A 24,201-nucleotide genomic window follows, 5' to 3' on the forward strand; every position below is an offset into this window, starting at 1 on the left:
TAACTAAGGAAACCGGGAAAGGGTTGGACACACCCCTGGGATGGGACACAAGACACTCTGATTTGCTCTTCATCTTGACTACTTATCTTGCTCTATCACCTAGAAAAAGTCATTAATTTGCTCTAGATCCCAGTTTTCCCAGCCATAAAATGAAGATGGCGATATCTTCCCTTTTTAATCTCACAAATCAAGTAAAATTATCTAATGTTAATAGTCACCTATAGGCCATAGGTCTGTAATCCTAGACGGGATTACAAAATATGAAAAGCGGAGAAAACTTACAGTTGTTCGTAAGTCTTTTGGCAGCAAAACTTCACCTGATATGAATAGAGTTGGTGGTAAAACCTAACCTGAACTAATGTGAAGCTTTTTATTTACTTAGTCCCATTCGGTGAATATTTATAACTTTCACTGCAAAAATGCTAATGGAATTGATTAAGGAAGCTTCTCAAGACCCTTTTAGGACTGGTATACAGTATGTGGAACATATGCTGCTATAACTTTCTACAAATCAAAAAATCTGAATTTTAAAGGTCAGTGGGACTACTGGCTTGCATTAAAACAAATATAAAAAAAAATAACCAAATGTGTAGATTTTTTAAATCATGGTCCGAACTGCTTAACCATTAACTTAAATTTTCTCTGCATAAGCATAAGCAATATTATTCTTAAAAAGGTCATCATTGTTTCCATGAAGAACAATAGAGAGTATCCAGGGCGTAGGCTCATTCTAAAATTCTATAAAAGTATGAAAATAAAACAATAAATTATAAAACTATAAAAAATATACAAAATATAGACCACAAAAAAAATCTATAAAACTCAAAATCAGCTACTTCATCAGTAGCTAAATTTAGCGTTCGTAAAATATCATTGCATTTGAAAACAATTTATAGATCCAGTTTTTCTCACTTTGCAAGAATGCTCATGAATGCACAATAATTGGCAAGAAATGATAGCCCCTCATAAATTGTATTATATTTGTATTTGTATTATATTTGTTCTTGAAGTCAAAGGATTGCAAAGGTAAAGTATTAAAAATTATTACAAATGTTTTTAGAAAAATAATGTCTAATGTGAGATGTAAATGTGATCTAATACGTTTTACATAAATTGGATCTTATCATATCTATAATGTTTACTTTGGCTATGAAAAAAAGTGCCAAGTCTGTCAAAGTAAGCTCTAAGAAGAAGAATAAAAATTGGGGCAGAAAGTTTTCTTCTAGGTATCCTGGACATCAATGGAGTTTCCTTAACAGCTTAGAGTTTTCCAATTGTTTTCCTCAGTTACAGAGATAAACATCACTGACCAAATATTCACTACTCTGGAGACATATGTCGAAAAGTGACCAGACCTCATATGACCTTCATACTAAGTGTCCAGTTATTTTGACCTGTGGATCAAAAGAATTCATCTTCATTTGGATTAGTGAGGCGAACGTGATAACCACTACACTACGGAAACCTCCTTCATTTGGATTAGTAAACTGATTCAAAAGCAACCTTGAACAATGGTAATTGAATGTCAGATTGTCCACATCCAATCAGAAGTATTTTGGGCACAAGCAATGGTTCAGACCATACTCTTAAGTACAGATGTGTAAGGCCACTGCCAAGCTGTGGAAGTGACTTAGCTATCATTGTAACATGCCTTACATAGAAAACTAAAATTCTAGGGTTTTTACTGCCTGTTTTATCATTTAATACTGTGCTAGCATTTAATACTCACAATACCCCATAAGTTCACTCAATTATTTCCCATATTTTACAGATAAAAGAGCAAGCATTGAGAGATTCAGTGACATTCCCAAGATCAAGCTAGTGACATATCTAAGATGTGAATTCAGAGTATCACAAGAGTAGAAGTTCTTTTAAAAAAAAATATATATATATATATATATATATATTTACAGAGACAGAGAGAAAGTCAGAGAGAGGGATAGATAGGGACAGACAGACAGGAACAGAGAGAGAGATGAGAAGCATCAATCAGTAGTTTTTCGTTGCGACACCTTAGTGGTTCATTGATTGCTTTCTCACATGTGCCTTGATTAGGGGGCTACAGCAAACTGAGTAACCCCTTGCTCAAGCCAGTGACCTTGGGTCCAAGCTGGTGAGCTTTGTTCAAACCAAATGAGCCCACGCTTAAGCTGGCAACCTCAGGGTCTCTAACCTGTGTTCTCCGCATCCCAGTCCGATGCTCTATCCACTGTGCAACTACCTGGTCAGGCGAGAGTCGAAGTTCTTAAGCATTATTGTGGTGAATCCTCAGACTCCCCCTTTCAAAACAATGCCATTCTCATCATTTTCCCCCAGTGTGAAACATTTTGCATGCACTCATATGCATGCATGCACAAATACACATACCTTATAAAAGATAAACATATCTATCTTTTAAAATCATATCTAACTATGGAACGAAAGGCTTTTTTGACTAATCTTATCATTTGGAGCCGAAATCCTATATCTTATTTCCCAAATTCCAAAGAGACACACTTGGAGATTCTTCAGCCACTGGAGAATAAGCAGTTCTATCAGGCACCACAAGGAAGGCGGCAGTAGAGACTCAGGAGAGACCAGAGTACAGCACAGACAGAGCAAAGCCAATGAAGCCACTGTTCCTCGTCCAGGCAGCAATCAACAACCATAGAAGGAAGACACCAAGTCACTCAGCGCTGTACACAAAGTGCTAAGCTTTTACTGTCCTTATTTTCTAGCAATCCCCCAGCCTGATATTAGCAGAGGAGGCTTCTGCACCTCAGGTGTTCACACCTACTTTGCTCATAAGCATTTATACTGTTGAGTGGATTCATAGTAAAGTAAGACTCTTGGTTTCCCTAACTTATTCCATTTTCCACAGTCCCAAAAAACATCAAGATGTCTCTCCATTTATTCCACTTGAAGACCCTCTTAAGTTTTAAATGTAAAAATTGTCTAAGGAGCATCACTGGCCATTGATGTAGTCATGCTTCCTTTAAGGTGGAAATAAAGGAGGTCACCATGCTCTGGGTAAAAGTATATCTTGGCTAACATCAAAGTGTCAATATTAGCCTGACACCTGTGGTGGTGCAGTGGGATAGAGCGTCAACCTGGCACACTGAGGTCGCCGGTTCAAAGCCCTGGGCTTGCCTGGTCAAGGCACATATGGGAGTTGATGCTTCTTGCTCCTCCCCCCACTTCTCTATCATCTATCTATCTATCTATCTATCTATCTATCTATCTATCTATCTATCTATCTATCTCCTCTCTAAAAATTGAATAGTCTTAACAAATGTAAAAAGAAGTGTCAATATTAGACGAATACAACAATCCCTTCTTGTTCAACTCATGACTTCTTCCCATATCAAACATTTATTCATATATTATTTACTATCAAGTGGCCTCTAATACCCATTATACTCCAATAAATAGTCCCATTCACTGCTCATTCAGTGGCAGATGCATTAGAATCTCCATTTGTGGTGAAATAAAGAAAAGTAATATAGAAAAGACATGAAAGCCTCAATATTCCCATCTTATTTTTCAGTTCAATATTAATGGTGCATCTTAATAAATTTACAGGAATCGCAATATGTACCATAACACTAAAGGATCAAAAAAAATCGGAGTTTACTCCTTAAATGAAGTCATTGACTATTTGGCTGTTAAGATAACAACACAGCTCTACCCATAACTTCTCCCTTCCACCAGCAGCTATCTTCAAAGAACTCAAAAGAGTTTTAGTCCAAGTGGGTTCTTTGAACTGGATAAAATGCATTTATATTTAAGTAAGTGGAGACCTATTTTAATAGAGGTTAACTTGAATACACACAGTCTGTAAAGCAAAATTGGATGCCATCAAAACTACCCCTGAAATTCTCTTAGTAAGGCATCACATTGGATATTAATACATATTTCTTAATATATTAAGACAAAGATAAAACAGATCTCTGTTCCTTTGGCATTAGATAATAAATCATTTACATTTATGAGTCATATTATTCAAAAATGTGCATCTTTGAACAGTAAAATCACACACAGAACAGCAAGATGGTCACTTCAGGAGGAGCTTATGGTAACAGATATTTTGGGTAACAGGAGATGTATCCACTCATCTCACCAGGGATTATGTTTATTGAAGACGCTAACACTGTTTATTGGAACCACTGACACTATTGAAATTCTTTGCCCTCCTTTCTCTTGATTTTTCCCCGCTTTTTCTTTCTGTAGCATTCGTTTAGGATTGTTTACTTTAGAGTAAAACAAATCTTGAAATTACTTTAAGGAAATGGTGGTATTCATGTAATAATCGCAGTTTTACCTCTTTATTCTCCCCCCAATAATACAGCATAATACCTTGCAGGTCTGTCTATGGTGTTGTAAATGGCAGAGTTTCCTCACTTTCTATGACTGAATAGTACTCTATTGTGTATATATATACATATATTTTTGTACATACATCATATTTTCTTTATCTGTCAATGGACACTTTCGTTGTTTCCATGTCTTGGCTGCTGTAAATAATGCTGCAATGAACATGGGGGTGCAGATATATTTTTAAGATAGTGATTTTGCTTCCTTTGGATAAATACTCAGAAGTGGGATTCCTGGATCATATGGTCGTTCTATTTTTAACTTTCTAAGGAAGGTCCTTACTGTTTGCCATAATGCTGCACCGATTCACATCACCAACAGTGTACAAAGGCTTCCTCTTTCTCGGTTCCACCCCGTAGAGCAGTCAAAAGTTGGCTGCATAATAAATTCAGTAATACTAAAGGTCCTCAAAAAGATGGAAGTTAATACTATAAAACAAAAATAATTGGCCCTGAGAAAACACAACAGGTACAATCATGCATGATTTTTCTCCTTGAAAAGTCTGCATGTTCCAATTAACTTCAAATGTTCATGGGGAAAACTAGTTCAGGCTTAAGCCACAATTCAGTGAGTTTAAGAGTGGATGATGAGGCCCTGGCTGGTTGGCTCAGTGGTAGAGCATCAGCCTGGCATGTTGAAGTCCCAGGTTCAATTTCTGGACAGAATACACAGGAAAAGCGCCCATCTGCTTCTCCACCTTTCCTCTTCTCCTTTCTTTCTGTCTCTCTCTTCCCCTCCCACAGCCAAGGCTCCAGTGGAGCAAAGTTGGCTCAGGTTCTGAGGATGGCTCCATGGCCTCTGCCTCAGGCACTAGAATGGCTCCAGTTGCAACAAAGCAATGCCCTAGATGGGCAGAGCATTGCCCCCTGCTGGGCATGCTGGGTGGATCCCAGTGGGACACATGCTGGAGTCTTTCTCTCTGCCTCCCTGCTTCTCACTTCTAAAAAAATAAAAAAATAAAAAAAATAAAGAGCGGATGATGATAATACTAAGCTAGATCAGGAAGTTAGCCCAAGATATCCATAAAATTCAAGTTTGAGCGTGTTTTTGATAAATTTTGTAAGTAGGGACAGAGGAGTTGGGCAGGGAGAAGGGACACTTGAGGCACTGTACATGTCAGAGAGAAGTTCCAGGTGACTGATGAGAATGTGGAGAGCAGCAAAAGTGCATTTTGGTTCCTGGTCATCTGTCCATAAATGCCTAACATCCACTCCTTAGATTCCTGGACCAGGGTGACAACTCAGGCAAGACTAAGCAAGGCCATGAGGACTAAGTCAGAACAACAGAAGGGTTATGATCATTCACTTTGAAATCAAGCAAATCTGTGTTTAAATTGTGGCTCTACCACTTATTATTAATAGTAAGTATTCATTAGATGGTACCAAGAGCCAGATAGGTCAACCCTGTAGAGTGGGACTGAGAAGTGAACCATGCAGACCACAGCAGAGGGTTTACTATAGGAGTGCAACGTTGAAATTGGTCAACACAGGGAACCAATGGAGGGGGGAGTCTTGGGGGGAGGGGAGGGCCTAGGGCCAGGTCCAAGTGTGTACTAACTTTGCTGTCATACAGGAGCCTATGTTTAGAGAAGCCCCACGTTTGGTTAAATGCTTTGCCTTCACCATCTTGAAATTCTCAGTACATTTTTACATTTTGCACTTGACCTCGGAAATTATGTAGTTGGTCCTCGGTAAGCCATTATGGATGTCAAAGACATTTCTGTCACTGAAGCAATGGTAAGCACCCACAGATACTGAGAGAAGACATCACTGATTATGATTGGTTTAGACTTGTCTGGACCTTACAATACAAGACAACAGAATCCACATCTGGAGGATATAAGAAAGCAAACACAGGACAAACTAGACAAAGGGATAAGCACACCTGTTTAATAATGAGCATGACCATATAGAATTTGTTATCCAAATCAGGATACTTTTGAGAAATGAAAGGGGTTGCTATTAATAATTACCCCAGTAGAGTAGGTGTAAACTGTGCGCTCCTGGTCAAACAAGGAGAACAGGTCACCCTATAATTAAGCCATTCCAACAAAGTATTCTAAAGTTATTCCTACAGAACCAAACTGGCAATCAACACAGAAGATACCATTATGACCACAAAGCACATCTGTTCCTAGAAAATTTGGGTCTATTTTTGGAAGTGGAGGGAAAGTGTGATTATTCTCTTATCTCTTAAAGGATGATCCAAACAGAATAAAATTTTATGTAGCCAAACTTCTTTTTGTAAACCCTCCTGTATGCTGATCATTGTAGCAGCTGTGTAAATGGTTACATGGTATATTCATTACACTATTCTTTCTACTTTCATACATGTTTTAAAACAAAAACATTGATTCAGATATTTTCATTGACATTACATTGATTGAATTAATAATTTTAAATAATCTAAATAAATCACTTCATTAAAAACTTGCTTATAAAATTACTATGAAAAATTTAGAAAACACAAAAACCAATGTGATTTGAGAATGATCTGAGTGTCAAGTGTTCGTAAATTAAGCAAGTAAATAAACAGTGCTGTTGCAAGAATTTCTCTATTGAGGGACTTAGGGATATAAATCTAATTTGAGGAATAATCAGAAATTCTGTCTGGAAGCTCTGTTTAAATAGAAGTCATTATTGTTATTTAGATTTCAGGTTGATTTTGAGTGGCCTGGGGCAGATGTGATGGAGCTTATGGGATATGAAAGCCTCTTGTGTGAATCACAAGAGGTTGGACTCAACTACGAAAACAGATTAACTTCGAATCTCAGTGGTATAAGAGCAACAAAGATTTGTTTCTGGCTTGTACTGCTGCCCACCATGGATTAACAAGGAAGGGGCCCTGATCCCCTCACTTCTTCCGGGGATACTGAAGAATGGAGACTCTATCATCTTGTAATTGCACCATCTGGAAGACGTCTTCCTCTCTCCTTCTGGCAGAGAAGAGAGATGGGAGAACTACACATGGCCTCTCTATTGCCTCAGTACATAAAAGACATGCTACTGCCACTAACATTTCATTGGCCGAAACTGGTCTTACAGTGCCATCTGACTGCAGCAGAAAATTGCAATCTAGGGCAGCAAGTAGGAAATTTAATAACCATTACTGCCCCCACTGTATTCCAACCATACCTTTGGAGAACATTGTAAAAATAAATAAATAAATAAATAAGTGTAGTTCTTCATTTCTCATGTCTTCAATTCTAGAATCTGAGCTAAACACTGCAGGAGAATTAAAGTGGCATTGACAATGTCTGAAAATATTGGTTCAATAAATTAATATGAAAAATAGGTTGAAGAGAAAGTCTCTGCCATTTGCAAGCACTAAATATTATAGTATTCATTTTTTAGAGAAGAGGCATGGTTAATGCAAATGAATATTAAAAATTCACTCAAATCAGCATAGCTGACTGTTTAATTGCCAACCCTTTGCTAGCTATTGCTAAGTATGATAGTAATGTTTATTTTTAAGATGAGTGACTGTTTTAGTTACATATTCCCACATAATAAACGACCAGATGGGCACAGTTGGGATGTTTCACATGGAGTTTTGCAGACAACTGCATTCAGCTGGTGGCTAGTATTACAATCATCTGAAGGCATCTTTTCTCACAAGCCCAAGATTTCTGCTGGGATGACTGAAACAGCTGAAGGCTGGCTGGGCATTTTTCCTTTTACACAGCCTCTCTGCAAGACTAGCTTGGGCTTCCAAACAGTGTGGCTTCCTCAGAAATGCTGGGCTTCTTCTACAAGACAGACAATTTGTCCAAAAATAAGCATTCCAAGAGCACAAGGCTAAAACTGCAAGGTTTCTTGGTACCTAGGTTTGGAAGTCCCTTTGTATCACTTTACTGCATTGCACTGACCAAAGGTGAGTCAGAGAGCCAACTGACCTCCAAAGAGAAGAAAAGTGTGAGTACTAAGAGCATGGTTCATTGGGACACCGTCTTTGGAGACAAGCTATCATTAATTAGACATTTCATCCATCAGACCCTAATTTCCTACATTCCAAACAATTCATTGTCAAGTGTAAGTCCACATTTGTAAGGATTTATATTAGGCCAAATTTGCTCTTCCAGTTTTTTTTCCTTATCTTTAAAAAAAAAACTGTAAACAGAATATGACAGTTTACAAATGCATAAGAATTGGTTTTGCAGATCTTCCCTGATCTCTAGATTTATAATGCCAGGATGTCAACTAGATGTCAGCTCTAGTTAAGAGCATTGCCACTTTGCTATTCTGATTGGATTTTCAAATACATAAGTGCAAGAGTCAGGATGCATGCAAGGACCAGGGAGGATAGTGTAGGCCTTCTATTTTACATACAAAGTCATATAAATTGTGTGTGTGTGCGCATGTGCATATGTGTAACATACAAAGTAGATGGTCTGGAATTACTTCTTAGGCCAGGGAGTTTTCCACTTAACAACAAAATTTCACAAAACATGAACATAAGGTTAGACCAGGTTACTTCATAACCCTTATAGAATAAGAGAAAAACAAGGCTGCTCCATAATTATACCCAAGCCGAGAGAAGAACAAGAACACTGTTCAAAACGCAAAAGTAACCAAACATTTCCCACACCCGGATAACATGGGTAACTGATGCTTTTGTTGTCACTGATATCTTTTGCCTCATTCCGTGTCTCCCACCTTCAATCACAGAAATAGAATTACCCCCATGTCCTAACAGTACTCAACCAGAACAAAGCCCACTTCCTCAACCCACAAACATCACTGAACCCAAACCTAAATCTCATAATAAACCCCTCCCAATGATAACACATTTCCTCAGACACCCCTCATTCTCCATGGTATGCCATCTTTTTATGGTAGTAATCAGAAAGCAGTACTTACTCCAACTTTGGTTGAACACAGTTGTGTTACTGCTGATGTTTGGCTGATGAGCAACATATATACACAGCATGTATTTAAATTGCAAAGTTCAGCACACACACACATGAATAATGGGGTCAATTTTGTTCAGAAACCTGACCCAGAATACACTGGGAGTTCACAGTTGTCTCCATAGACCCCAGAGCACCAATCAACTATCCACATGGTTTCAACATCACTGTCCCATCATTGAAATCTCACAGTGACCACATTAATCCCAAAGGTATAATAACATCAGACTGACCGAAGATTCAGACTGCGGACTCTTCTGGTCTCTGACAGCCTCTACTTCTCTTACCACGATGAGTGATATCAGAACTAACACCAGAGATGATGTAAAATATATTCTATATCAATCAATTCATAACTTTCAGCATTGATGTGAGCCTCAGTTAAGGAGCAGGTGGAAACTAATGATCAGAGTAGAAGAAAAATAATGTGGATTTGAAATCCCTCTTCCCCATTCTAGTCTTGCTGTTACTTCATACGAATCATTCATTCATTCACTAAATATGAAATGAATTCCTACTACATGCTGAGTACATGGATTTTCATATGTAGGTATAAAAATGTTATATGACAATCCAGAAAAAGTACTCACTGCATTCTCTCAGAGGGTTGCACGCCCTTTCTTTCTCTTACTACACAAACACAGAAGCACAATGGACTGCTATCTTCCTTCCTTACTTAATACCAATACTTCCAGGTGATAAACTTTGGTTGTTGTTCCTGAATTCTGTCAGTTCTATCTGCTGCTAGAAAATAATGACATTGGAATATCTGGTGGCATTCTTTTGAGTAAACTGTCACTTCTTAACATATTATATCTTTTTTATTTTAATTCACTGGTTTTCCTTTTGAATGAGATAAATTTTAAGGTCCTTACCTTCTAAGGAGTACTCTAATAACAAAATTTACTAAAGAGCTAAAGTGACATCCATCCATTGATTCAATCATTTATGAGCAAACCCTTACACTGAGGGTTTTTAAGACACTATTCATGGATTGGTGCCAGTTATCCAAAGAAAAAGTTTCCCATTTCTAAACCATAGATAGAGAACTATTTCATATTTATTAGAAATGTTCTTAATATGAGAGAGAAGATATAATGGGAGTATAAAAACTTTACTAAAGAGAAGTACAGAATATTGATAGAAAACTTACCACAATATCAGTTTATCATTTTGTGTTTTGAATTTGAAGACAACAGTAAGCCAGTTCACTATTGTCATTTGTTTCATTTCCTCAAAGTTCAATTTATAATGATTTTTCTTTGGTAAATAGTTGTTCGCATATAAAATTCTACGTGCATTTCTTACAAACTTCAAAACAATGAGAAATTTTCTTTTCTTACAAATATTTTTAAGTTATTCCAAATAAAACAACAAATTGGTAGATTATAAATAACTGATACTTTTTCTTTTTAGCGAGAGAGAGAGAAACAGACAGGGATAGACAGACAGAAAGGGAGAGAGATGAGAAGAATCAACACATAGTTGCAGTACCTTTGTTGTTCATTGATTGCTTTCTCATATGTGCCTTGACTGTGGGGGCAGGGGGGACTCCACCTGAGCTAGTGACACCTTGCTCAAGCCAGCAACCTTGGGCTTCAAGACAGCAACCTTTGGGCTTAAGCCAGCAACCATGAGATCATGTGTATGATCCCATGCTCAAGCCAGCAACCTTGCACACAGGCCACCCCACACTCAAGCCAGATGACTTCAAGCTCAAGGTGGCGACCTCAGGGTTTCAAACCTAGGTCCTCAGCATCCCAGCCGATGCTCTATCTACTGCATTACTGCCTGGTCAGGCTGACTGGTACATTTTTTTATTCAGTATGAGAAGGGGAAGCAGAGGCAGACTCCCGCATGCATCCCAATTGGGATCTTCTGGGCAAGCCCACTAGGGGGTGATGCTCTGCCCATCTGGTGTGTTGCTCCATTGCTCAGCAACTGAGCTCATCTTAGCACCTGAGGCAGAGACCATGGAACCATCCTCAGCACTGGGGCTAACTTGCTCCAATTGAGCCATGCCTGTAGGGGAGGAAGAGTGAGAAGAGAGGAGGTAGGGAGAAGCAGATTGGTGCTTCTCCTGTGTTCCTTGACCAGGAATCAAGCCCAGGACATCCACAAGCCAGTCTGATGCTCTACCAATGAACCAACGGGCCTGGGCCCTAATTGGTACATTTTAAAATTAAACTTATTAATAAGTACATTGAAATCTATGTCTCGAAAGATGTCCATTTGGAAATATACAGATGATCTTGAGGGGATATAAACATTTGTTTCATAAAAGAAAGTTAAAATAAAGTACAAAATAATTTCTGAATAGAAATAGTTCTGGTCAGCTCAAAACAGAACTTTTGTGAAAATATTTTTTAGCGGTGGCCTTCTATTAACCTAAACACCTGACAGAGATAGTGTTTCCCACTGGTTAAAAGACTAGGCTGCTAGAATCTGACAGAACCAACCCTATGTCATTGGACAAGTTAAGTAATGGCTTAGGTTGTCAATTTCCTCATCTGTAAAATCCTGCATCATTATCATAGAGATATTGAGAGGATTTAATGAGACACTGCATGTAAAGAAATGAGCAGCCATCACATAGCAAACATGCAATAAAAGTTAGGTATGATGATAATGATTACGAATGAATGGTGATGTCATTAATTCTAGAATGAGCAGGTATCTCCCTATGTCCTGATCTAATCATGACTGTATCTATGTGTGTGTCTATCTGAAATTTACAAATGGTGTTCTGAAAACAAGCAGAAAAAGATCCACTTTTTCTCAGAGACTATAAATCCATGACTGAATTTTATTTTGTCCTGAAATGTTCTGCTGATGCCAAAAATCAGAAAAAGACACAAAGCTGAAAACAGGAATTGAGTTGCAGTTGTATTTTCAACCTGAGGCTGAGAATTTGTGTAGGTACTTTCAAAGACTGAAGCCAATAAGCCTATTACATTTCAAACACAAAGACAAAAGGTTTTTGTAATAAACACAAATGTAAAAGGGAAGGATTAGAGCATGAGTTACAAAGAGGAATAATTATTCTGTGTGGAGGTAGGAGTGGGAAAGGATTACCACTCACCTGGCCAGTTTAAGAGAATAAATCTTAAGAGTTTTCAGCAGCTGTAAGGCTGGTGATCCTGTAAATATTCCCATAATATTTCTAAAATTAAAAGCCACTGTTTTAGAAACCATAGAATGAGGTTCCTCATGCCATAGTAGGTGCATCAGCCCGAAACCAGTCAGAAGATCTGAGAGAAGAACCCAGCCCACAGTCTGATTTGAGGCAGTCCAAGAGAAGGGATTTAATAAAGGAAACAAAGCAGTAGTGTTTGGGAAGAGCTAAAAGAACAGACAGGGAAGGCAGCGGCACACTGCTACCCCCCCAGAGCTGGCCAAACATGGGGGATATTACCTAGACACCAGAAGCCTCACGGGAACTGGATCCACACAGAGGCTCAGACCATAGCGATGTATCACCCAAAGCAAAAGACAGGGAGAAACAGAAACAGATCCTGGTTTTTCTCTTTCCATCTCTTCCCAATTTGCCAACAATGCCTCCCATTGGGTGAATCTGTTTAGGAGTCAGTTAGCCAAGAAGCCTAAAAAAAAGCAGATGTCAAGGCATAGGCATGGAGCAGTTCTGAAAGCCATGAGCAAATGACCGGCACAATAGGCAAAAACTTAGAGAATACAATCATGTACCAGAAAACAGCATTTCGGTCAACACAGCCTGCATATATGATGACGGTCCCAGAGGATTTTTATAGAGCTAAAAAATTCCTACCTCCTAGGAGTGTCCTAGTCATGGCGACATCTTAACCCTCATAATAGTGTAGCTATCCTAACACTGTAGCCATGGTAACCTCATAGCCTTGGTAACACTGTAGCCATCACAACATCCTAGCCATCAGTAACACCATAGCCACTTTAACACTGTAGAGCAATGCATTACTCACCTGTTCCTGTTAATGCTGGTGTAAATAAATCTGTCATGCTGCCAGTCATATAAAGTATAATACATATAATAATAGTAATAGGCTATACCATCTAGGTTTATGTAAAACAGTCCATGATGTTTGCACAATGAGAAATCGCCTAACGACAAAAATATGTACCACCCCTTTCACTTAGAATTAAAGGGAATTTTCATACAAAAGTGATGTCATCAGTATTAGTTTTAATCAGGGTACCATTTGGAAATGCCATCAAGTTATGCCCCTGCCAATCAAAACTGCATTGCTGAAATAGAGTCTCCCAAATTATCCACATTCATTTCAACAGGTGAGAGCATAAAAGTGAAATCCATGTTTTGGTAATTCTTCTGCCCTTGGCTTTCATATACCTGTAAGGATTCAATGAAAAGAGTGGGCAATGTATAGAGGACACTCACCATTTTAATTTAGTTAGGATATTAAAAACCATACAAATACCACATAATAATTCCCAGATTTCATAAAATGAGGTCATCATATCAGAAAACTAAAAGGATATTTTCTCAGAATTAAGGACTGCCCCAAATACCACCTTGTTTTCACCTTCCTTCATTCATTGCAGCATGTGAAAAATTTGCAGGACCAGCGCAGAGGCACAGAAAGACTACATTAAATTATCTCACTTGTAAAACTGAATGAGTTCTGGAGGAAAACGGCAACAACAACAAAGAATCCCAGACCAACTACATCTCTATAACCTTGGACAATATCATCTCTGGGTCTCACTTTCCTTAGACCGGGGGTCGGGAACCTATGGCTCGCGAGCCAGATGTGGCTCTTTGGATGGCTGCATCTGGCTCACAGACAAATCTTTAATAAAAATAAATAATAATGTGAAAAATATAGAACGTTCTCATGTATTACAATCCATTTATTTCCTACTGCTAATGGTTGCGGGTGGCTGGAGCCAATCACAGCTGTCCTCTGGGACAACACCAAATTTTTATTGGATAATGCGTAACGTACATGGGTCATTGTATGGCTCTCATGGAATTACATTTTAAAATATGTGGCGTTCATGGCTCTCTCAGCCAAAAAGGTTCCCGACCCCTGCCTTAGACAGTGAAGATAAGATTAAATTAGAACATCCCTCCATCATCAGAGTGAGTACAGAGACGTGAGTAGTGACTTGCTCAACTTGGTCTCCGGGAAGTGTGAGAACGGAAATCAGAAATGCTGACTCATAACCCACTGTGCATTTTCAGGTTATGCCTACTATGTAGGAAATTAAGGAAACCTGGAATTCAAAGCAATCTCCCTTGACTGGTGCCACGGGCTCTCTTTCTTAGCTCTTAGCTTACATTTGCGAGGCGATAGGTACTTTCCAAGTTACCGGAAACAACAGCATCCCCACAGAGCTGACGCCAATGGAGGCAAAGGGAAACATCATCTCAACGTGTGTTTTTTTCCCCTCACCAACCAATTCAGTATAAAAATTGGTACCGTGATAAAATATTGTGTAATGGAAGGATATATTTTTCTCTCCTTAATTTTCTTCAATGTTGTGTTATTGATAAATGTCAATTTCTAATCGCAGAGAGAAGATAAAAAAAGGAGTATACGAAAAGAGTACACTGATGTTGAGATAAATTATCACCGATGCTAAATTGCTACAGAAAGTCAATAAAAGGAGAGCAAAAATGTGAATATAAATCATTTATAATGTGCCTCCTTTATAATCAGTACAGCCAGACTAGGTGACCTGAAAAGTCTGAGAGAATTCTGGCCCATGAAGCAAAAGACAAATGATAGTGTCATTCTTCCTGTTCTTATAACTAGGAGGCAATTTAGCTTGACCAGGTGGTGGTGCAGTGGATACAGCGTCGGACTGGGATGCGGAGGACCCGGGTTCAAGACCCCGAGGTCTCTAGCTTGAATGCGGGCTCATCTGGTTTGAGGCAAAGCCCACCAGCTTGAACCCAAGGTCACTGGCTCCAGCAAGGGGTTACGTGGTCTACTGAAGGTCCGCGGTCAAGGCATATATGAGAAAGCAATCAATGAACAACTAAGGTGTTGCAACGTGCAATGAAAAACTAATGATTGATGCCTCTCATCTCTCTCCGTCCCTGTCTGTCTGTCCCTGTCTATCCCTCTCTCTGACTCACTCTCTGTCTCTGTAAAAAACAAATAGATAAAAATAACTAGGAGGCAATGTGAACTCACGTCCTACTCAGCTCTTAAGACTCCAGTGTCAGTGGGCTCACCATGTGCTGCTTCAGAGAAAAGCCATGCGATCATAGTGTGTCACCTGTAAAACTGCTCACCAGCAGAAAAGATCTTATTTTGTTTACCCACAGAGCCAGAGCAGCGCCCCGCTGGTTTAACTGCCCCTAAGGAAATTAAGTAATAGTATATTGTTTGACCCAAAGAGAGTCTGTTGATCACCTGGAGTAACTAGGCAGAAATAAAAGGGGGTGGGGGTGATTCTAATACTAGAACATTTTCTGATACATTGGCGTGTATACTCCTAGACACAGACACCGTGTGCCGTAAGCATGTGTGCATGCATGCACACCCATGTAGAAACATACACAGTTTCCAGGAATAAAAGGAACAAAAGGGGGAAAAAAAACAGGAAAAATTTACTTCCAATCATTTCTAGATTGATTTCATTAGCTGTTTTCCAAGACAGGCTTGGGATAAGGAACTTGAGCATTTTTTGGTCATTCTCCACTTCACATAGCCCTGACCTTAGACTACACAGCCCCTGGCTGAGGGAGCTACCAGCAGGGTGAGAAGACACAAGAGGCAATACCGTCTCCATGTACCCAGTGACAAAAACAATTGTAAGTTTAAGCACAATTCAAAGGAAACGAGTATGTCAAGGTTCTAAAAAGGGCATACTACCTGGTGTGGCTGTGAACTGGACCATCTGCTGTAGGAAGGAACACCAGACTTGCTGGCCGAGGCTCTCTGAAAAGGGGAGAAAAATAAAAAGATTTCATGCTGTCACACAAACTGAATACACTTTATATTTCTCTAAACAAGATTTATTTAGTTAGTGTCCAGGGCTCCAAGTGTTAACGCATCCGAGATTCTGTCTGAACTGAACCTTTCTGTTTCATTTCTTTTAAAACAAGTAGAACAATGTGGACACTAGAGTCAGAACATCTGGATCCAGGTCCCAGTTTGAACAAGTCATTGGACCTGGTGCAGGTCACCCACATGCTCTCTGTCTCAACTTTCTCTTCCGTGAGACTGGAATGATAGTTTTTATTTCATGGCATTCCCATGAGGATCCGATATGATCACAGGTGGGAAGCACTCTGTATAGTAAAGCACTCTAGATATACAAGGCATTAATTCAACAGGAAGGAAATAAGGCACACTATTATAAGTTTCAGCTTGATAGAAGAAGGTACACAAATACCCAAGTTAATATGTGAGGGCATTTGAGTGTTGATTATTCTTGTTACAAAAAAGACCCCTTTATTTTAAGAAAAACCTGACCATACCATTGCTACCAGCTCCCCGAGTATGGAAAATGACTCACTGTGAAGTAACTAATCCAAAACCCTCCTTAAAAACATTTTTATTTGCTTGCTTCTACCATAATGCCTAGAAAAACTAAATACTCACTTTCTCAGCATTCCTTCCCTCTAATTCCAGCCAATGAGACATAAGTACAATTTTTCAGGGGCTGAGGGGTGTGAGAAACCCTTTGTTTTTCTGATGAAAAGGAAAAGATAAAGCTTGTACCTTCCCCATCACTCTTTTTTTCCTCTCTAAATATAGATAGGCTACATGGAGCTGGAGCAGCCATTTTGTGACCATGAGGAAAAAGCCAAGAGACAAGCAGTCATGTTAACCTTGATCTTCTTAGGCAGCTGAAACACAGCTGTAGGCTCCTACTCTGGCCTGAACTTCCTGGAGTAATTGGCTATAATCATAGTTTCTGTTACTTGCCAAGCAATGGTATATACTCAGCTAGCTCGTTTAAATTAAGAGTCACATTATAGGCCCTGGCTGGTTGGCTCAGTGGTACAGCATTAGCCCAGCATGTAGATGCCCCAGGTTCAATTCGAGTCAGGGCACACAGGAGAAAGGTCCATCTGCTTTTCCACCCCTCCCCCTCTTCCTTCTCTCTCTCTCTCTTTCTTCTTCTTCTTCTTCTCCTCCTTCTTCTCCTCCTCCTTCTCCTCCTCCTCCTCCTTCTCCTCCTCCTTCTCCTTCTCCTTCTCCTTCTCCTCCTCCTCCTCCTCCTTCTCCTTCTCCTTCTCCTTCTCCTCCTCCTCCTCCTCCTCCTCCTCCTCCTCCTCCTCCTTCTTTCTTCTTCTTCTTCCTCCTCCTCCTCCTCCTCCTCCTCCTCCTCCTCCTCTTCCTCCTCCTCCTCCTTCCATGGCTTGAATGGCTTGAGCATGCTGGCCCCAGGCACTGAGGAAGGCTCCATGGCCTCGCCTCAGGCACTACATTAGCTCAGTTACTGAACAACAGAGCAATGACCACAGAGCATCGCCCCATACGGGGCTTGCCGGGTGGATCCCAGTCAGGGAGCATGTGGGAGTCTGTCTGCCTCTCCACTTCTCACTTAAGAAAAATAAAAAATAAATTTAAAAAAGTCACATTATAAGATTCCAGTTCCTCAGAAACTTGTGGATGCTTCAGGCAGAGAGAACATAATGGCAGAGGCATGAAGATGTGAAAGCAGTTGGTATGTCTGGAAAATGATCAGCAGACCAAGACAGTATTGCCAGCTCCTGCATCCAGCATCACTGCACTTGGCCTGCCTTGCAGGATCCCTGTGTAATTCTGGGCTAGCCTTTCCGGATTCTGACAGCTTTCCTGAATCTCTGCCACAGAGAAGTTGGCATGTTGGCTAAATGCTGTATTCTGCCTGCTCGACTCAATTCAACTTCCCTGTAGCATCGGCCCATCTGAGCAGTCAACGCTGGTCCTCCCTCAGGCCCTCCCTATCTCTCCTGCCCCATGGAAGTTAACGCATTTGGGCCCAATAGCAAAGTGTGGGAGGAGCATTTGTTTTCAACTTGGATAGAGAGAGAACTATCCAGGAAGTAGCTAGGAGTTAAAGTAAAAGCTTAATCATATTCCCTCAGTGAGAAGCAATAGGAATAAATTTGAAATATGCAATGAACTTCACCTCGAAATGAACTTCACCAGGGCATGACCATGCACCTTCTCTGATGCCATCTGCCTAATTGTAAAATCAGGCTAATCAGATGGCCCCATGTTCTCTTCCCAGCCCCATATCTATTCAAGTAAGTGATACTCCACTTTTTAAGTATAAAAATGATTACTGATTATAGTGGCAATACTGAATTTTCATGGAAAGATTAGATTCCTTTCAATATTATATGTTTAAAATACCAAAAACTTTTCTTCTTAAACCTCAGGTAATTAGAATACGTTAGTAATCCAGAATAGCCAGCAGACTCTTAAGTTTCCGACATTTTGGGGAAAGGGGTTAGTTAGTACCTGGTTTTTGAGCCCAATAATTTGGCTTTCAGCAGAGTCGCTGAAAGTCTTCTTAAAAACTTAGGAATTCACCATCAGAATGGTTTTGAGACATCACATTTAGAGAACATAATTTTCTTTTATTGATTGATTTTAGTGAGAGAGAGAGAGAGAGAGAGAGAGAGACAGAAACGTAGATCTGTTCCTGTATGTTTCCTAACTGAGGATCAAACGGGCAACCTCTGTACTTTGGGACAATGCTCTAACCAACCGAGTTATCCCGCCAGGGCGAGAACATAATTCACCAGTTTCAAACCATAATATAGGTTTCTAAAATTATAACAGTAAATTTTATATTTATTATCAGAAAAATAAAACTTTTCAAAATTAAGACATAATTGAAATAACATTGTATAAGTTGAAAGAGTATAGTGTGTTGATTTGATACATTTACGTATTGTTATATTACCATAATGCAAGCTAACACCTAGCATGTAATTATCATTTCTTATTTTGTGGCAATACCAACTTGATAGATATATGAAATTCCAACTGCCCTTTGGTTGTCCCACCTGGCTGCCTGACCTCACCCTTACTTACTGGATAATCGCCCCTGAGGCAGAAGAATTCCAGGAAGCTGGTCAACCTGCCCCAAAAAGGAGCATTTCAGAAAGCTGAAACTGTAAAACCGTAAAAGGGAACATACCAGAACTTTTGACTCAGTACCCCCTCAGGCTCTCCCAAACCCTATAAAATTTGCCTCATAGTCTGTAACTGGTGCCCTTCTCCCGGAAGAAGTGCCTGGCACGGTTCCTTTCTTCCTTTCAATAAAGCCTGTTACTCTGGTCTTTTCAGACTCCCATGGATTCCAACATTTGGTGCCAAAACCCGAGACAGGATACTAACTGCCTGGACAATCCCTCTTCGCCCTCCGAACTTACAACTAGGGAAGCAATGGGCAGCAGCAACTCATCCTAGGCTTACTCCCTGATTCTGATTGGATGTGTAATTGTAGGTTGATTGGCCGGCAATCTGTCCCTGTCCTGAACCCCTGCCGGACCAGAGAAAGGTAAGGAGTTTCTCCCTTCCCCTTCCCCGGTTGGCTTCTCTTTTCCACAAAATCTTCTCTAGTCAGATGGTTTTCTCTGTCTCACCTCACATTTTGAGGGATTTGACTTTCAGTCTCAGTAGACTGCACAGAAGACTAGGCACCTAGCCAAACCTCTCCACTCTCTCTCTCGGAACTCCCTGACAGGTGGTAACAACCTCTATCAGGGTCGACCCCCACACGGAGATTTTCTCCTCTTGGGACAGTGACAGAAGGCGGGGACGCCCCTTCTTGCTCACCTGTCTCCACTATGAGTTCTTCAGAGTCTATGCCTTCTAACCAGACCCCTCTAGGATGTCTCATAAAAAAACCTCACTAATTTGGGCCTCTCTGACCTTAAGCCAAAAACCTCATTTTCTTATGTAACACGGCAAGGCAGCAATATAAATTAGACAGTGACTCCCATTGGCCTGAAAACGGGACATTTGATTACAATATTCTAAGGGACCTAGATAATTTCTGCCACTGGACTGGGAAAGTCTCAGAGATTCCTTACATGAAGGCTTCCTTTTACTTTTGCTCCTGTCCTTAATTTCTGTACCACTTGTTCTACATGCAGGCCGTTTTTGGCCAAAGAAACCTCACCTAAAACCTCCATTCCTAATCTTTCCTTCTCCGCAGACTCCCAACTCTCTCCCCCTCCTGAACCCCTCTCTCGGGACCTCTCTCTGGTCCCCCTGCAAATCTCTTCCACTTGAGTCTCTACCCTCCAGAAAACCCCCTCCCCTCTCTTCACTAAATCCTCTTTCTCATTCACCTGCAAATACCATTCTCTCTTTCTCCTCCCCTGCTGGCCAGGGGCCCCTCCCTTCTCCACTGTGTTCTTAAACCCTTCCTCCCTTCTTATAGATGGGCAGCTCTGTCTCTTCTTCTTCTTTGACCCATTCCCCCTACCCCACTGGCTTCTGCTGTTTCTTTTTCTTCTTCGACCCATCCTTCCCCCTCCTCAGAGACTGACTGTGCTTCCACTACCCCTCGTTCTCTCTCCTTTCCTCAGAGCTCTAAATCTTTTTGACTCCTCTGACCACGTGGCACCACCACCAGCACTCTTATCCCCTCCCCCTCCTCCTGCAGATTCTGACCCTCCTTCTTTCCATCCAGCTGCTCACACTGTCCATCCGTCTGCTTTCTCTCTTCCTCCCCTCTATGCTGACAACTCCCTGCCATCTCAAAAAGCTTAAAGAAGCAGAGTTGTCTATTGAGCTGTGTGAGTGAGTAATCTGTTTTGTCTCTTTGTCAGAAAATATCTCTAGTATAATTTTAATTGAAACAAGTAAAACATGCTCATTTAAATTCCTTAATTCATAATTTGTATGTAAAATCTTTGTTTAATGTGTAACTGTGTCTGTTTCTAAGGCCTTAAACCAATAATTATCCACCTCTTAAATCTTACTCATCTCCATGGACTCTCCCTGCAATACCCCCATCCTTCCTGTTCAAAAACCTTCAGGGGATGATCACCTTGTATAAGACTTACACCTAATCAATGAGGTAATAATTCCCCTCCATCCAGTAGTCCCTAATCTCTACACGTTACTGTCAAACATTCCCTCAAACACCACTCACTTCACGGTCCTAGACCTCAAGAATGTCTTCTTTATCATTCCTTTACACCCTGACTCTTACTTTCTGTTTGCCTTTACCTGGACACTAATGCAGCCCAGGAATTTATGTGGATTGTCTTACCCAGGGGTTTAAAAACAGCCCACACCTGTTTGGGCAGGCACTAGCTCAGGATTTAGCAGCATGCAATCTCAAAACTAGTACTTTCTTACAATATGTAAATAACCTACTCCTCTGCAGCCCCTTCCTGCCTGCCTCAAGAAGACACACCTCCACCCTTCTTAACTTCCTTGCTATGAAATGATATCGTGTCTTCTCTGCTAAGACTCAACTTCACTCTTAGTCTGTAGTCTATCTGGGCATCGCCTTAACCCCTACCACCTGAGGTCTCATGCTAGATCGAACTCAGACCCTCCGCTGTCTCCAACCACCTACCACCGCAAATCAAATCCTTTCTTTCCTTGGTCTAATAGGCTTCTTTTGACACTAGATTCCCAATTTTTCTCTTAGTCAAGCCCCTCAATGAGATATTCTGAGCATGGCTTTTAAGGTCTATAATGGCCAAAGAAGTAACAGAAAAGGCAAATAAGACCCAAAAGAAGTCAGGAAATACCAGCTTTTGGCATACGCTCTTAAAGGCTCCAGCGCCCTGAAGGGATTCATAGGATTCCATTAGGGCCCTGCTCCAGAGTGGAAAGAAAGGTCATTGAACTGAAGTCTGCCAGGCTTCCCGGCCCCACCAGTTGACACGTCTGTGCTGTGGAAGAGGGACAAAAGAAGGTAAGCTTCCCCTTGCTCCATGGAGGGAAGGATCAGTCTCTTCTAGCCCTGTTCCAGCTACCTGTGACCTTGCCCAACATGTGGGAATTGCCACTGAAGGCCCAAGTACATCATTCATGAGCCTAAGGTATTTCTTCCAAGTAGCAGATAAGCTGATCTCATTTCTTGGAAACAAAAGGGCCATCTACTATGCCTTGACTGAATATTTGAATACTAAATATCCCTCAAAGATCTCTACTGTGGGTATTGACAGTCTGACTTTGTTGCTGTATTTACTCCTTTATTCCTCTTGTCTCAATGCCCCATGCCTATTGTAGTCTGGGACCTGCTGCTAATTCCAGCTAGAAGCAGTGGTCACTAGGACTTAAATTGTAGCTGCAAAGTGTAGAAATATAACCTCCCTTTCCCTAAGTACTTGCAGGATTTACAGGTTACTCAGCAAACTGTTCAAAGACCATGCAAGAAGCGCTTCCAGCAGTACATTACCCAAGGACTGACTTTCATGTGGACAGGTCCACACACCATGATCCTGACAACTCGCACTGCTGCTAAAAGTAGAAAAACGGCATGCCTTACTCCAACCACAAACCAGAAGCTGGTTGGTCTATGTATGGCAAATATATGAAAAAACTAAGAATTCTTTTAATCAGACTTTGAGAAAAGGGAAAGTAGGGTAAAAAGAAAGTTAACATAATTGTCACTAAAAGTTAAAGACTTTTAAATCAAGAGTTATGACTAGAAAAGAATTGTATGATTTTGATAATAGAAGGTATAAGGTATGGAAATACCTTTGAAAGAAAAAGGAAAAAGCAAGTTGTTGTTATGAAGGCCAGTTATTTCTGGATAAGAAAGTGTATGAAAGCTGAGGGTTTATGTAAATTGTAGAGGGTTTGTGCAGGTTATAGGAGATTTGTACAGAGAAAAAAGAATTTGAACAGTCATAAAACTGGTTTTCAAAGAATGTTTAATTAGTCACCCTAGCTAACAATCCTCTTCTCTCCTAACTTATTGGGGCAACTCTTTCCTCCACCCTGACCATCTGGAGCTCAGAAACAGAGAAACAAAACCGACCCTTTGTCCTTCTATTCTCTATTCACCTCTCAGCTTGTATCACCCAATCAGGGGCTTTCTTCTTGTGTGAGACCAACACCTATATATGTCTCCCTACTAATTGGATAGAAACCTGTACCTTAATCTATCTCACCCCAAATATCAACCTAATCCCACCCCATGAGCCTATTTCAATTCCTAGTACACTACCCATCAATCTAAGAACCAAACGAGCTGTACAGGTAATCCCTCTTCTTGTTGCTTTAGGAATCTCTATAGAAGTAGGTCTAGGGGCAGGGGGACTGGCTGCCCTATCTTATTCTTTCTCTTTCTCTCTCTCTCTCTCTCTCTCTCTCTCTCTGAAGCCCAGCAAATTTGTAAACATGGAATCAGTGGTTTAACACAAACTGGGTGTCTTGAATATTGCCTTTCACTGGTCCACTCACTCTCCTATTTATTTTTCTAACTTTTGAACCCTGCCTCTTATGTTTGTTCACTAGTTTCTTACAGAATCGCATGCAGACCTTCACCAATCAGAAAATTGAAAAAAAATCTACCTAACCCTACACACCAACCCTGAAACCTGCCCTCGCAAAACAAAAAAATCTGGAACCCTATAAATACACCTCTACTCCGAACAATGGTGAAAAAAACCCTTGTTCTTGATATTAGCCTAATTTTGTGCCTAATTTTAATGCTTGCCCCTTTCTTTATCAAGTTCTTGCAGGCTCGAATGAGAGAAATCTCCAGGATTACCTACAATCAAACGCTTTTACAACCCCTACTCCAACTGCCCCAGGGAGGGGTTCACGAAGGAGGCCCCCTACAGGGATAGCTGCAGAAGATGGCCGGTCAGAGACAAACTTCCTTCCTGAACCCCATACCCTCTCCTTCCCCCCACTTCTTTTCCTTTTTTATCATACCACAGAGTTGAGAAATGATAGATATATGAAATTCCAACTGCCCTTTGGTTGTCCCACCTGGCTGCCTGACCTCACCCTTACTTATTGGATAATCGCCCCTGAGGCAGA

General features: G+C 40.5%; 1 protein-coding gene across 1 annotated transcript in view; it reads right to left on the reverse strand.

Annotated features, from left to right (window-relative positions):
• LOC136313985 (uncharacterized) overlaps positions 1–24,201 on the reverse strand; it is a 601,801-nt gene that overhangs the window by 274,487 nt on the left and 303,113 nt on the right. Inside the window, exon 3 of the mRNA XM_066244308.1 lies at positions 16,105–16,170. Coding sequence (XP_066100405.1) covers positions 16,105–16,170 — 66 coding nt within the window. The remainder of the gene's footprint in view (positions 1–16,104; positions 16,171–24,201) is intronic.

This window comes from Saccopteryx bilineata, chromosome 10 (genome assembly GCF_036850765.1).
Source record: "Saccopteryx bilineata isolate mSacBil1 chromosome 10, mSacBil1_pri_phased_curated, whole genome shotgun sequence".
Taxonomy (NCBI): Eukaryota; Metazoa; Chordata; class Mammalia; order Chiroptera; family Emballonuridae; genus Saccopteryx; species Saccopteryx bilineata.